Here is a 15,085-nt window from a genome sequence, read left to right as displayed (position 1 = left end):
TACCATGTGATGTCACTTATATGTGGAATATAAAAAAACTACAAAAGCAGACTCTTAAATATAGAGAATGAACTGCTGATTGCCAGAGGGGAGGTTAGTAGGGGGGTAGGTAAAGTAGGTAAGGAGGATTAAGAGATACAAACATACAGTTATAAAATAAATAAATCAAAATAAATAGGGAATATTGTCAGCAACATCTTCAGAATGTTGTATAGTCCCAGCTGGTGACTGCACTTACCATGGTAGGTGAGCGTAAGAGAATGAGTAGGAAAATGGATGGAATTGTTGAATTAATATGTTGTACACCTGAAACTAATGTAACATTGTATGTTAATTGTACTTCCAATAAATAATTAAAGCCAGATGACATAATTGGCAGGTGGGGGAGGGGAAGTATGTACTCTGTTATAATAATGGAGTTCTTCCCCAAGCATCTTTGATCATCTTTGATTTGCTTGATATAATATATTCTGTGTAGGAAGAAGTTCTCTTTCACAGGGGCAGGTGTCTGCTGAAGAGTGCGCACCTTTCCTGAATGTTCTAACGAGGCAAGTGTCCAGGGTGCTTTAAACAGCACCTCATCAGGGCTTTGAATTGAATGTTGACATTGTCTATTCAGAAGATGTAAATAATTAGTGGATTGTAATTCCAAGGCCATAGTTCTGTATGTATACATCTGTGCATATTATTGTATATTCTAGGATGAGAATGTGGCACTTTGGTTTGTGGCTTTTCAAAACAGCGCGTAATCTGAAGTGACCTTATTGCAATGGTTGCTGTGTTATCACTGAGTGGGAACTTCGTGCCCTCAGTAGTGAGCTGTGTTATTCAATACATTCAATGTTTTTCTGCCAAGTATATGCAGAATGAACTGGAAAACAAGCCATGTTAAAATCCTGGAACAAGACAATAGATAGATAATACTAGGACATGCCAATTTCAAACATAGTCTTGAAATTACTGACTTGGTAAATTGTTACAGTTAGCGTACATGCCTGTCTATTCAATATTGTAGGAAATATGTTCACTGTGGAGAATCCCTTCTGATGCTAAAGATTTTCTGTGCTCTGGTTTTGGGAAGAAATCTTAAAGCCACCTCCAGGTTGCACACTGCTTTGTGGTTTCCAGATCCTCTTCCTAGGTGCTTGTCCACGTAAGTCAGTAACAGGAAGTCAGGAAGTCTGAGCAGCCCTGGGTGCTTCTTGCAAGGGTGTGTGATCTCAGTGGGGAGCAGCCAGACAGGGAGCTAAGGAACAGACCAAGGGGAGGGTCCAGGGCACCCTTTCTCCCCTGAAAACCTGGCACATTTTGATTAGAGATTTACTGTGGAATAGGCGCAAGCCCACTTGGCCTTTGTACTGAAAGTTGTCAGGGTGTGGCTGTGCCTAGGTGTGCTTCTGCTTCCTGTGGGCTCCTCGAAGGACAGGTGTGTGGAGCTGGGAGTGTCCTGAGGATGCCCGGCTGTGACTCTGGGATGGAGTCTGTAAGGATCTGATTGGAGGTATCACCGCAGATTTCTTCCCCCATTGTGGGTGTTGCGAATGATGCTCTTCTGAGACAGTGCTTAGCTTTGATGAGTGATCATCAGCATTAATAACCACCTTACCCCGGCTTTTGCCAGTCTCCCATGCTCATTTTAATTAATACCTTAGATCTGTCAGTTCACTCCCAGCCAGATGGCTGGTCATCTAGTCCTATTGTTGTGGATGTGTGAGTAGAGGTAGACTTTGAAACTGCAAGAATGAAAGCTTTTCTAGGCCTTGTGGATACTCAGACCCCTTGCTGACAGGTTTTCTCGTTGACAATGATAATACAGAACAGTAGCTCCCACATTTGGATATCAATGTTACTGTTTAGTTCCCCCTTACGGCCCAGCTCAGGTGTGACCTCTTGAGCCATTTGTCTGTCTCCTGGGTCAGGACCTCTTTTCCCTCTTCACACTGCACCCTAGCATTCCATGTCAGTGCCAGCCGCTTACCTGCCCATCTGGTTTCCTTGTAGCTTGTGTCTCTCCTTGGGCTTGGGAGGACGTGGCCTTGCATCCTGTGCACTTCCACTGCCCCTATAGTGTCTTCCTCCTGGAAGATGCTTAAGAAACATCACCCTCATGGTCAGTAAGCATGCATATTGCTACAGCCTTTTCAGATACCACTGTCACAAAGATCAGAGCATCACTGCTCAGAGGTAAGGATGCGGATGGGCTTTAGTGGGAGTGGGCAGACAGGATAGCTGCTGGATTGTCTCCTCCTTAAGTAGGTACCTTCCATTTATAAATGCACCTTGCTATCTAAATCTGGAAACCAAACACATTCTGGTAGATACTGCCTGTTTCTCTCCAAAGCTCAGGTACCACATAAATTCGAATGGAACGGTATCCCTGACTGCCTGAATTAAAAACCAGAGTACAGATAACAGGATAATTGTGCCTTTGTTGTACCAAGAGTCAACTCTTCAGTTTCCAAGTTGATAAATGTAAGCCACTGGAGCTGTTTGCAGATTTTTATATCCTGATGGGATGATGACTATATTTGTTTCTCATTTCCCTTCTTCCAGCCTTCTTTGCAGAGAGTGTTAGACATGGCTGAGTGGCTAAGCGCCTTGTTCAGGCTTTTTCTGGCCACATCTATAATCCGTTAGAGCAGTGTGTGACAACTTATAGCCATGTTATAACCAGGATGAATTTGATTAAATTACCACCCAAAAGTAATCTCTGGCAGTCATAATCAGTTTGATCTACCTAGTTTTATTCAGTGTCTGATGACAGTTTAAATTAATATTTTAAATATAGATGTGCAGCCACACAGTGGGCGATCTTATCATTATGGGTAGTCAGAATGTTTGAGTAGAGGATAGCTTTAAAAAACAACTTTTCAGGGCAGCCCCGGTGGCTCAGCGGTTTAGTACGCTGCCTTCAATCCAGGGTGGGATCCTGGAGACCCGGGATCGAGTCCCACATCAGGCTCCCTGCATGGAGCCTGCTTCTCCCTCTGCCTGTGTCTCTGCCTCTCTCTGTATCTCTCATGAATAAAATCTTTAAAAGAAACTTTTCAGGGCACCTGAGTGGCTCAGTGGTTGAACGTCTTCCTTTGGCTTGGGTCATGATCCAGGGGTCCTAGGATCAAGTCCCACTTCAGGCTCCCTGGAGGGAGCCTGCTTGTGTTCTGCCTCTCTGTGTCTCTCATCAATAAATAACTAAATCTTAAAAAATATAAAAGTAAAAAAGTTTTCTCCCTATAAAATAATGCCTTGTGTAGAGAATTTGAATAATATAGAAAACATTTAAAAGAAAACTTATAAAAATCGCCTGTAAACCTGGGGCATCTGGGTGGCTCAAGTCGGTTAACCGTCTGCCTTCAGCTCAGGTCATGATCACAGGGCCCTGGAATTGAGCCCCACATTGGCTCCCTGCTCAGCATGGCATGAGCTTCTCCCTCTGCCCCTCCCCATACTTTTACACGCGTGCACGCTCTCTCTGTCTAAATAAATAAATAAATAAATAAATAAATAAATAAATAAATCACCTGTAAATGCTCTAGAGTTACCACTATTAAATATGTTGGTGTTCAGGATGCCTGGCTGACTCAGTTGGTAGAGCCAGTGACTCTTGATCCTCAGGGTCATGAATTTAAGCCCATGCTGGGCCTAGAGTCACAGAAAAGAAAAGAGAAGAGAAGAGAAGAGAAAAGAAAAGAAAAGAAATGTGTTCTCCTTGCTGTGTATTTGTGCACAGCACACAGACACACACCTGTTAGAGATTATGTGTTTTGTATCCTTTTGTTAAGAAGTATTATGCAAGGAACATTTATCTCTCCTCAGAAATGAGTGAGTTTTTATAGTGAAAGAAGAGTTTTACGTATAGTGGCACCACTGCCTTACATCTACTTCATACTTTTCCAAGTGCTTTCACGTACTTCATTTGGGACCACGATGCAGTCTGTGGAGCATAGAGATGACTCTGGGTGTCCTTAAAGGCCCTGCTCCACCTCCTCACCAGGATCACTAGTGAGGATGACTGGAAACACTTTACTATACTGAGCATATTTTGTTAGCATTTTCACAACCCAGTGTTTGGTTAGAAGTAGAGTCACGTGTGTGTGTGTGAAACAGTACTGTGTCTCTGAGTGTGTTTCATGATTTGAGATTTGTGGCATTTCATAGGATGAGCAGGAGGAGGCCACAGGAAGCTCCAGGTCTTTGTCCTCTGTCTGTCTCCGAGAGCTAGCCTCCACCCTGGCTGTTTGAAGAATATGTTGTTTTCCTGCCCCAAGGTAGAAGAGGAACATAATTTTCTGAAATGTCAGCTTTCTTTCTTCTTTAATATAATAATCATGGACTTGCTTCCCCAAAGCCACCTTTGTGTGTTCAGTCCCATCTTTACCTGTCCTTCCCTGTGTGGACATTGCCTTGTTCCTCTGTTGCTCTCTCTGTGTGTTCTGTTTCCTCACTTTTTGAGGGGACAGTAAATGCCTGCAGGAGAGTGCTCCCTGCAGAGGGCTTGGGGTAAAGGCCGGGGTCACCTAGTGGGTTACTGAAAGCCTGCATCGCTATTCCATTGTGCTGCAGCTGAGCCGCAGTGTAAATTAAAATTCATCAAGGTTTGCTCTTTGTAAAACAAAATGCTTTTTTTTTCCCCCCTTTTCTTATTTTATCATCTTATCCTCCTTTCTCTTCTATCTCCATGGTTGCTGTGGGCTACCCTGGGCTTTATTTTGCTTGCAAAGAGTACTCAATCCTAAAGAGGCTGCTTTTCTACCTAAGAAGATGTTTAGGGGAAGGAATTGATTGCAGTTTCATTGCCCTCACCTGGGATTGTTGAGCCTGTGACATACTCTGGAATAGTGAGAAGGGCACAGAGCTGTGGAAAGCCTGGGCCCTGTGCAGTGTGGATGGGAGACCCCCAATATTCTGGACAGGCCACTGGCCACTCCACAGGATTGGAAGACAGGAACATTACCTTGGGAGGTCCTCCTGCCCCAGGGCCTGGCGTTTGGCTCTGTTAGTCTGAGTCTCCTGATTGTCACTCACTGTAAATAGCTGGGTCTTCTAGGAGTGTGGACCTCATGAGATTCAAGTGCTGATTTTCTTATTTTTTTATTTTTTATTTTTATTTATTTTTTTTTTAGTGCTGATTTTTTTAAATAAAAAAAGTCACTGGGGATCCCTGGGTGGCGCAGCGGTTTAGCGCCTGCCTTTGGCCCAGGGCGGGATCCTGGAGACCCGGGATCGAATCCCATGTCGGGCTCCCAGTGCATGGAGCCTGCTTCTCCCTCTGCCTGTGTCTCTGCCTCTCTCTCTCACTGTGTGCCTATCATAAATAAATAAAAATTTAAAAAAAAAGTCACTGGATTTAGGCTCAGAAGGAACTTTTTTTTTTTTTTTTTTTTTTAGAAGGAACTTTAAAAAAGATCACCTAGTCATATGAATGCTTCATGTTTTACTGCCGAGGAGAATTAAGACTTAGAGGGACAAGAGGTTTGTCCTAGTCACATAGCTAATTAGTACAGAACCAGATTTGCAGACAATCTCCCACTGACCTTGGCCTGGTGCTTTTGCCAGGGACTACACCCTGGAGAACTGGTGTGTCTATCTGCTGTGACATGCCAAAGTAGACCCAACTGCGTTGAGGTACTGGTTTTGTTGCTAGAAACTTCTAGAGTGAAATCTCGGTGAATACAGATGAGGCCCCAGGCCTGAAGCCTTGGCAGTGATTTGGTGTCCCATCACCTTCTTTTTAGCAGTTTCCATTATTGTTTCTAAGTGACATTCTGGTCATACATCATCTAAGTGAGATACCACGAGAGTTGCTAAATACTCTTATCGATCTTCCACTTGTGATTTATTGGTCTAAGGGAAGTGTCCAGTCTCAGGAGCTGTGGATTTCCCTGGATAATTTCCGGGGTGGCAGCATTGTAAGAGTCGAGTCCAGTGAGGTGGGCCAGGCTGCTTGTGTGTCCAGGGTCTCCAGCCCAGTTCTCTTGCTCCAGGTGACTCTGCACAAGCCAGGCAGTGTCTTTGGTGTTGCGATCTGTTGCATATTTCTACTTACTCATTATTTGCCAAGTTGAGGTACTGGAAGGATTCCAAGAGCAAGCGGGTGATAGCAAGACAACTGAATGCAATGCAGCCATGTCTTTCCATGAAAACTGCTTTTCTTGGCTTTCTCCCAACAATGGTAGGTTGCCAAGAGAAAATGCTTTTGGCTTTGCAGATGATATGGCCATACTCTGGGTTAGTTCTGGTTCTTTATGTCATTGAAAAGAATGAATACTTCTGGTTCTTAAATTATTTGGTAAATTTTTGCTCATGGTGTATGAAATTGTGTTGTCTTACATACCCTATCTGAATCTGTGGCTTCATGTGTTTGCCAGCATGTGCAGAACAGGCTAGACACTTGAGGCTGGTGAACGTGTTGGGCTGGGTCGAAGCTGCATCAGGATGGAGCACTTGTTGCTGTGTCATGGCCAGCTTACAAGCAGGAGGCCCCTCAGTTTCTTTCCTTTGTGGGCATATTCTTCCAGGTTTTGGTTTAAATTCCAGCCCAGTAAGGTTAGGCCTCAGGTACATTGAAGTTAAATTGTTATTGTTCATGATATATCTTAAGATTGAAATGAACTTTCTGAGTATTGTTTTTAATACCAGAAAACAATCTGAAGTGAGAACTGGAAATATTTGTGGTTTACTAGGACAGCCTGAAAATAGTTGCCCATTATGAGTATTGCTACAATTGGCAAATGCATGAGATGGGGTTTGTCACAAGTTTATTTCATGTTTCTCTGAAAATGTCTCATAATCCAGTGCCAATATCTCCAGCTGGCCTCTCCCTCTGATCCTACCTGTTTGAATACTCCCTACCATCACACATTCTCTGAAAAATATTCATTTCCTTTATTACCCTAAGCATACTTCTGAAAGAAATCCTATCTATTGTGAAACCATTCCTCCCCAAACCAAGCGACAGCAGTGTCCTTCCTAGCCAGCACCTGCAGTACTGTATCATTCAGATGTTATACATCTGTGAGTTTGTTTAACCTTTCTCAACTCTAAGAGGAGGTGCTGTTATGTCTGCTTTAGAGACAATACAACCAAGGCACAGAGAGGTGTAAGTAAATCACCCGGGATCACACAGCTCACCCTTATCAAAGAGCTACCCTCAGACCAGGTAAATATCTCCAGTGTCCATACACTGAACTACAGCTTGCTGGCTGACTGAATGAAATCTTACTGGTACCCGTGTTCCAATAAAACTTAGCTAATGTTTATTGCCACAAAACAGGCATGGGGCTGGCTTTGTGGACTGAGCCTTCTTGTCCATCAGTGTCACATGCCAGTGCAGGTGTAGCTGGGGGGAGTCACGGTTCTGTTTAAGCATGGAGGTGGTGGAGAGCGCCACAGTCAGTTCTCTAGCTGATGCGCTATGTTCCTCAGCTTTCTGTGCCCGCCCCCCCCCCCATCCTCATCCACAAAGGGGTAAGTTCTAACCAAATGGTCTTTGAAGCCCTTGCACTGGAAAATTCTAACCTGTCCTGTTGTCCCTTCTAAGGTTACTGATGAAGGCCACACTCACAGAGGGTTTCCCTTCTGTGTATTTTCTCAGCAGCATCATTAATACCCCCCAGAGCAGTACTTCCTCTGATTGCTGTGCTGTGTAGTGTGGTTTTAAGTGTGTATCAAGGTGCGGGGAAAACTGAAGAATTCAGCTTTTGAAAAAAAGAACGTGTTTAGTGGTCTCATCGAAACCACATCAAACTCCACATTTGTTGCCACTTGAAGCATTTCTGAAGGCCTGGCTGAGTCTGAGTAAAATCATGCAGTGGAAGCAACTTTCCTCCAGCCCTGTTCATCCTCCACTTCTGTCCTGTTCCAGATATTCTTAGCTGGTCACACAGCAAAGTCCCCATTGAGCTTTTAGCTCATAAATGGTTATGAACTGATCCTTCCTGAGAGTGTATGTTGAAAGAGGATATTTGGAGATGAAAATTGGGGAGAGTTCATTTGTGAGGATGGTTGAGTGGTTGATGTCTTTAGACAGGAGACTTTCCACTGGAAAATGCCTGTATGTGGCAGGGGTGTGTGAGTTGTGGGGAGAGCTTACCCTTCCCTGAGAGTTGAGAGAGATAGGCAGCTGGTACTTTCCTTCCCTGAGGGCGAGCATTCTTAACTTTTTGGGGATACCAGGGAGCAAGAACATGGAGACTTGGCTTGCTCCTACTGTAGAAACCTATTTTGGGGAGGAAATTTCTGTCAGAGTTATTTTTCTTTTAGCCCCCCTAGTTCTTTGATTTTCAGTTTACTGCCTTACTTGATTAGGTGAGTAGTAAAGATGTTCTTAGGCTTAGTATAATGGAGAGAATCTTGCTGTTTTTTGGGAGCCCAGAGCTTATTTTTTTTATTACTATATGTTGATAGTTGTCATATCATGACACAAGTAAAAAATGTAAATATTTGCCCCACATGCTGTGGTCAGCAGAGGAGGCTGTTTGCAGCCACTGGTGACCACTGAGGCTGATAGATCAGTGTCTTGTTGCACCAGTGGGAAGGGGAAATGGCCTGGAGTCTTGTGCCAAAGCCAAGGCTTTGCTGGCTCAGTGGATGTAGTGCAGAGGACATGTTTTACAGCCAGGCCAGGCTCCTGTGTATACTGTGATGCCCCCCAGAGCTATCATCCTCCTCTGAAACCAGCTCCCAAGGGAATGGTCTCATCGTGCTGAAATTCAGCAGGGTCAGCAGGCTGCCTGTCTGTTCCAGCTAGGAGCTGAGGTTCTCATGGGTATTTAGAGGACAGAAGGGGACACTGTTCCTGCTGCCGTTCCCAGTGCCCCTCCAGCCAGTGGTGACTGGCCTCCAGTTCTTTGATTGCAGTTGCCTTCAGGGCTGATGTTGGGGTCTCTGTTCTGAGCAGCTGTGTGATACAGCAGTCTCTTAGAGGATTCATTTATTTGGTTCCTTCCCCAAATACTAAGTAAGCACCCGCTATGTGCTAGGGCCTGAGAACACAGAGATGTATGTTCCAGGAAGGCAAGCCTTATCCTAGTGTTAAGCCAAAGACAGATTGAGGGTAGACTGTCATCAATATTACTATGACAGGGGATCCCTGGGTGGCGCAGCGGTTTAGCGCCTGCCTTTGACCCAGGGCGCCATCCTGGAGACCCGGGATCAAATCCCACATCGGGCTCCCGGTGCATGGAGCCTGCTTCTCCCTCTGCCTGTGTCTCTGCCTCTCTCTCTCTCTCTCTCTCTGTGACTATCATAAATAAATTAATTAATTAATTAAAAAATGTTACTATGACAGATAATGCCATAGACTTATGTAGTGCTCTGTACTTTGCACAGTATATCTGTAGTACATGTTTGTCATAGTAGAAAGAGAAGCAACATCTACCCTGTCCCTCTTCTGAGGATGGCTGTCACTCATCTGCTTGCCAGATAGCTCAGGACTTCAGGTTTTGATTGACGAGCCAGGCACTGTTACTACAATTTGCTTCAGACACTGTTTCAATAATAAAGGCTAGTGTAGGTATTGTTCAGCTTTCTTAAACTAAACTCTAAAGAGAGATTTTTGTCTTTGGATCTCATGCTTTAGAGTCCTGCTTCGGCAAATATGTAATCCGCATCCCTGTGCAGTTGAAGGCAGGTAGGCCTCTGGATCTGGCACCAGGATTTTCTTTCCTTCTTACCTAGTTTGTGCGTTCCTGTGCAGGGACTGCCATTTACATGTCTCATTCTCTCCTTGAAGTGAGAGCCACAGACAACAGAGTGAGTAGGGTTTCATATGAGTGATCCACCTGGTTATAAGAATGTTTTCTCATGGAATGATGCGGTAGACCTGTAAGGCATTATTTAATTTAGATATCATTATGGGAGGAGATCCCTGGGTGGCTCAGTGGTTTAGCGCCCCCTCAGTCCCGGGCGTGATCCTGGAGTCCCGGGATCGAGTTCTGCGTTGGCCTCCCTGCAGGGAGCCTGCTTCTCCCTCTGCCTGTGTCTCTGCCCCCCCCCTTCTCTCTGTATCTGTCATGAATAAATACATAAATAAAATCTTAAAAAGAGAAGATTTCATTATGGGAGAGCTAGCTCTTTTTTCTAGGTATTTAACTTGCCCACTTTTCCTAGTTGAGATTGAACTTGAATTCAGTGCTTAAAGGGGCTCCAGAAAAACAGGGTGAGCCTCTGTGGGCTGTTGCTGAGTGAGGCAGAATATAAATATTAATTCCATAGGCTTTAATTTATTCATGTTATATGATTTTATCATCAGTTCAACAGTTGCCTATTTCTGCTATCCTGCCTTTTGAATTTTATTGAAAAGATTACATGATAGTTCTCTAACAGCCTTAAGCCAGATCCTGATAAACTTCAGTTGCAAGTAATTATTATCAAGTAACTGTTGGGAAATTAGAACAAATATGTAGATGTTTATTAATCAGAATTAGACACTTCGATTTTACTACTTCATTATGAGCCTTGGTGTTAAAAATATGTGTTAGCACTAGACTCAGGACCACATGTATGCAGTCTGATCAAAGGAGAATAAATATAGAACAGGAATTCAGAAATTTACAAATCTCTAGAAGCAAACAGCTTTTACCCCAAACTATAGGCTAGGACTGGAGAGTAGCCTTCAGTTCTATTAGGTTCTGTCGAGATAGTCAACGACAGGGGAGATAGGTGGCGGCAGCCCTTTGTAGGACTGGCCATTGGTCTCCCTGTTCACTCTGACTGGTTAAGGTCAGCCTGGGGCTGGTTCTGGACCAAGGGAGCTGAGCCTGGCCTCCCGCAGGTAGCCTGGACTCATTGCACTTGATCTCTAGAGTTGTGTGTGTTGTCGTAGGCTAAGGATGGCACTTTCTCCTACTTATTAAATGTATAGTCCCCAGGGAGCTGGACATTGCTTACCTGCCATCTGCGATCTTTGGCTTTGACTTTACCTTGGTTCTTGTCCCGCCTTTTGTGGATCAAAACCACATTGAGACAGTTTCCTTCATTATTGATTGGATGGTCATGAAGAAAAAGTGACAAGAAATGTGTCAGAGTGCATCAGACACTCTGAAACACTTGGTTCAGCCAGCTAGAAAAAGTGCTTTGCCCAGAGGCTCACCAGACAAATTGTGCCCAACTAACTGGACCACCTACCCAACTCATTTCACCCTGCAAGGCAGTTGCAGAAGAAATAGCTTCATATTTCATAGAACAGGTGGGGTGAACTTTGAGCCTCACCGAACTCCTTTGGGAGTTCAGTGGCCTCTTGGTGTTTACTTCCCTCTGCACCAAAGGGGTGATGACCTTAGGTGGTTAGTGTGAGTAGGAGGACAGTTACTTCTTCCCGCCCTCTAGATGCTTCCCACTTTGGTTTGTCGATGCTAGAAGCTTCCACAACATTGATTTTCTTGTCTGTCAACTTGGTGGCTCTAAAGGAGCATACTGTGACAGGTGGAAGAGTTGTGTCTACGCATGCTCAGAACCGGGCAGGACTCATGGCAGGCAGTCAGGAAGTCCTGGCTGACCGCGAGGACAGCATGAGTTCACAGATGCGTGAATGGTGCACAGGCCTTCTGACACAGGTGGTCCCTAAGTAGAGAAATTTTAGATGGAATCCAGGAAGTAGAAATCCTAGCTATATTTTTTTCTGCAAATTTTTGGGCGGCTAAAAACAGGGTTTGATTTTGCGCAATAAAACAAATTCTGAGAGAAATAATTATTGCATGGAGTTAATTTGGGGTCATATTTTTCGAAAATAGTTCTTGCTTCACTTCTTCAGAGTTTCAGATAACAGCTGAAGGAAACTAGTCGAGAACCAGAAATGCCTGCTATGTTAAATTTCCTGAGCTACCGTGTCGCTTTGGTTAAATCATCTGAACTTAAAGTTGAGCCTAATTATTGGGCTTTGAGAATAATTTTTTTTTGTTTCAGTTACTCGAGTTGAATTTGAAGTTCAATTGAATTTAAATTTGTTTTCATATACTCAAGGAAAGCAAATAGGGCAAAAGTGGCAACGAATGTATTCACTTTGAAAAAGGTGAAAATGTCAGATGTGAGAGCCAGGCATAGAAGCTACTTGCACATACGAACCTGCACAGAAGCGAGATCTGGGTTCTACTAGTTTGTCTTTATTGTGTTTTTATGTGGACATTTCAGCTGTTAAGGGTTAGCCTGTGGTGAGCATTGTTGGTTTGCACCTAAAATCTTGGAGCTGAAAGAAATAATGTAATTCTTCTTGTTCAAGACACTCCTCTGACAGGTGAGGTCAGGGGTCCATAGGAGGGAGGAACAAAGGGAGGTGGCCCCGCAGCCTCGGGCTGCAGCCAGGGTCCCTGTGTGAGGTTAGTGGGGAGAGCTGAGCCTCAGGTCCTTGATTGCAATTGTAGGGACTGTGCTTCCCTAGGGGGCCGTCCCTCAGGGGACCCTGCCCCCCCCCCCTCTGCCCCCCAGTTTCCAAACATCACACTCACCAAAACACCAGAAAAGTAGAGTGAGCCTGAGGCAATAGGTAGGATATTAGGACTTTCAGGAAAAGCAGGGGCAGGCAACAAAAGAAGCCAGTTCCTGTACCTTCAAAGAGGCAGGTTGGGTGGGGTGTGCAACGGGCCTCCCGAGCTAGAGCTACTCCTGCACAGGCCACTCCTGCACAGGCCAGAGTGGGAGAGGGGCATGGCTCCAGGCTCCTTCTTCCTGTTCTTGGCCTTTAGCTACTGTATGTTTTATTTCACTATTTAAAAACGAAAACAAAAAGCTTAATGGAACACTTGTGATATTAGAGAAGGTAGTAGAACAACCCCTGCACACCTGTCACCTGTTTCAGGAGTTAGCAACATACGGCCGGTTGCTTTTCATCTAGGCCTCTCTCTTGCCACTACCCCTTGCCTCCTGGGACTACTTTAAAGTGAATCCCGGAGGTTATGTCATTTATTAGTCAATATGCCCACTGTGTATTTTGAATTAAAGGAAACAAAGTTTAAATCTGATGGGGAACCTGAAAGAAACTACTCAGGGAGTAGTTCAGGATTAAATTTAAGGAGTTCCCCTTTGTCAGTGATTCTGGAAGCTCTTGTTTTCCAGATGATTTTCTTAACTAATTGCTGCACTGTCAGGTGTGGGGGTGTTGGGGTGAGGGATACAGCTGGGGTGAGGGTGAAAAGGCGCTGGTTCTTGGGGTGATGGTTATGACGAGGGGCAGGTGGAGCTGTCAGGAGCAGCTATTTTGTCCCTTGCCCTTTATGTGCAGCCATGGAAGCAAGTGGCTCTGTTCATAATCCAAATGAAATTGGAAACGAATGAACCTTCAATTTATAATTGAAAAGGTTTCACAAGAAGTAACGATTTTTGCTTCAGTGGGCCTCATTTCTGAGGCCCTTCCTTTTGTATGTGATTGTGTCATGACAGCTCATGTTGCCTCTTTCTGTTTCAGATGGGAATGACTGGTAACACAAGTCCATTTGGACAACCCTTTAGTCAGACTGGAGGGCAGCAAATGGGAGCCCCTGGCGTGAACCCCCAGTTATCCAGCAAACAGAGCATGGTCAATAGTTTGCCTCCCTTCCCTACAGACATCAAGAATGCTTCAGTCACCAACGTGCCAAACATGGTAAGTTACCCTTGGCTCTTAGGCTGCAGCCTCCAGTGGGTGCTTTGGCGTGTGGAGTATCATGCTACCTGTGAAGATCTGCAGCTGGATGTGTGTCGTGGGTGATAGGAAAAGAGAAATACTTATGAGTAGCACTCTTGGTGAGTTTATATTTCCTTTGATGAGCTGGCAGTCAGAGGCTAGATAGAGATGGTTCAGACAATCCTCCTTGGCTCCCTTTGTGCAGGAGGAGGTTCACAGCCATGAACTACAGCCACTGTCTTGATTCAGTAGTGGAGCAGTGGAGAGCTGGACTTTTCTCACGCTTCCTATTAGTGGTTGAGGCTATTCAAAGAAGCCCATCGATTTGTGTAATAAATGAAGGGCATTCATCTCCGAGGACTGTAGTGCGTCTGCGAGACAAGGGTGTCATACCTGCCTTGATAGAGGTTTCTTCTTCCTGAGATCTCCCACTTGTAAAAAGAGGAACTAGCCTTGGAACCTCCTAGCCTAACTAACCAAGATAGTGATGGAAAAATAGCTCCTTTTGCCCTGCAAAATGGAATCTCTTAAAATTCCAAACACTGAGGTGGGGGGAGGTGTGTTCTTTTGTCAGATTTCTCTGTGCACACTTAGTGACTAAATATGATGTGCCTGTGGAAGTCGGTCAAGGCCACCTGTCATCTTCCCTAGGCTTGCTTCTGGGGAACTGCCCTTTGCAGCTTGCTATCCACATAGTTGTACAGTAGCAGTTTAGAAAGGTCCAGAAGGGGGCGCCTAGGTAGTTCAGAGGGTTAAGCATCTTCCTTGGGCTCAGGTCGTGATCTCCGGGTCCTGGGATCGAGCGCCACATTGGGTTTCCTGTTTGTATCCTGTCTCTTAAATGAATAAATAAAATCTTTTTTAAAAAATTAAAAGAAATTAGAAAGGCTCAGTAGAAAACCAGGGATTACTTTCAGAAAAGCATCATCTTTCTTTTGTCATTTGATTTGAAAAAACTTTTTCTTGGGGACGCCAGGGTGGCTCAGCGGATGAACGTCTGCCTTTGGCTCAGGGTGTGATCCTGGGTTGGGGGATCAAGTCCTGCATCAGGCTCCCTGCAAGGAGCCTGCTTCTCCCTCTGCCTGTGTCTCTGCCTTTCTCTGCGTGTCTCTCATGAATAAATAAATAAAACCTTTAAAACTTCTTTTCTTTATTTATTTTATCTATAAAGATACCATGGAGAATTCCTATATATCTGTCACTTGACTTCTCCTGGTATTAGCATTTAATGTAACCTTTGGTACAGTTGTCACAACTAAGACATTGACATTGCATACAGTAGTAGTTACAGGTTTGAGGCTCTTGGAATTGGGGGGTGGGTAGATTACTGTAGTGTACTTCAGAAAATGAAGTAAGAGCAAGGTGTCCTTGATCAAGTGTCATCTCTACTGCATTCTTCCTTCTTTAAAATAAAAGGGGGGGGGGAGTTTACAAGTAATAAAATGTATTTTCTCAAACTATTTAAAGTTTTACTACTTTCTTTCTTAT

At 44.4% G+C, this 15,085-nt stretch overlaps 1 protein-coding gene across 4 annotated transcripts in view; it reads left to right on the top strand.

Annotated features, from left to right (window-relative positions):
* Nucleotides 1-15,085, top strand: part of CREBBP (CREB binding protein) — a 125,076-nt gene that overhangs the window by 42,759 nt on the left and 67,232 nt on the right. For 3 of the 4 annotated variants that reach the window (XM_072835544.1, XM_072835542.1, XM_072835541.1), the window contains exon 3: nt 13,400-13,576. The exons of the other annotated variant lie outside the window; for it this stretch is intronic. In XM_072835544.1, the coding sequence (XP_072691645.1) occupies nt 13,400-13,576 (177 nt within the window). The remainder of the gene's footprint in view (nt 1-13,399; nt 13,577-15,085) is intronic. 4 annotated transcript variants of the gene reach the window in all.

This window comes from Canis lupus, chromosome 8, assembly GCF_048164855.1.
Source record: "Canis lupus baileyi chromosome 8, mCanLup2.hap1, whole genome shotgun sequence".
Lineage (NCBI taxonomy): Eukaryota > Metazoa > Chordata > Mammalia > Carnivora > Canidae > Canis > Canis lupus.
The sequence above is the reverse complement of the archived record's forward strand: the minus strand, read 5'-3'. Positions and strand labels throughout refer to the sequence as shown.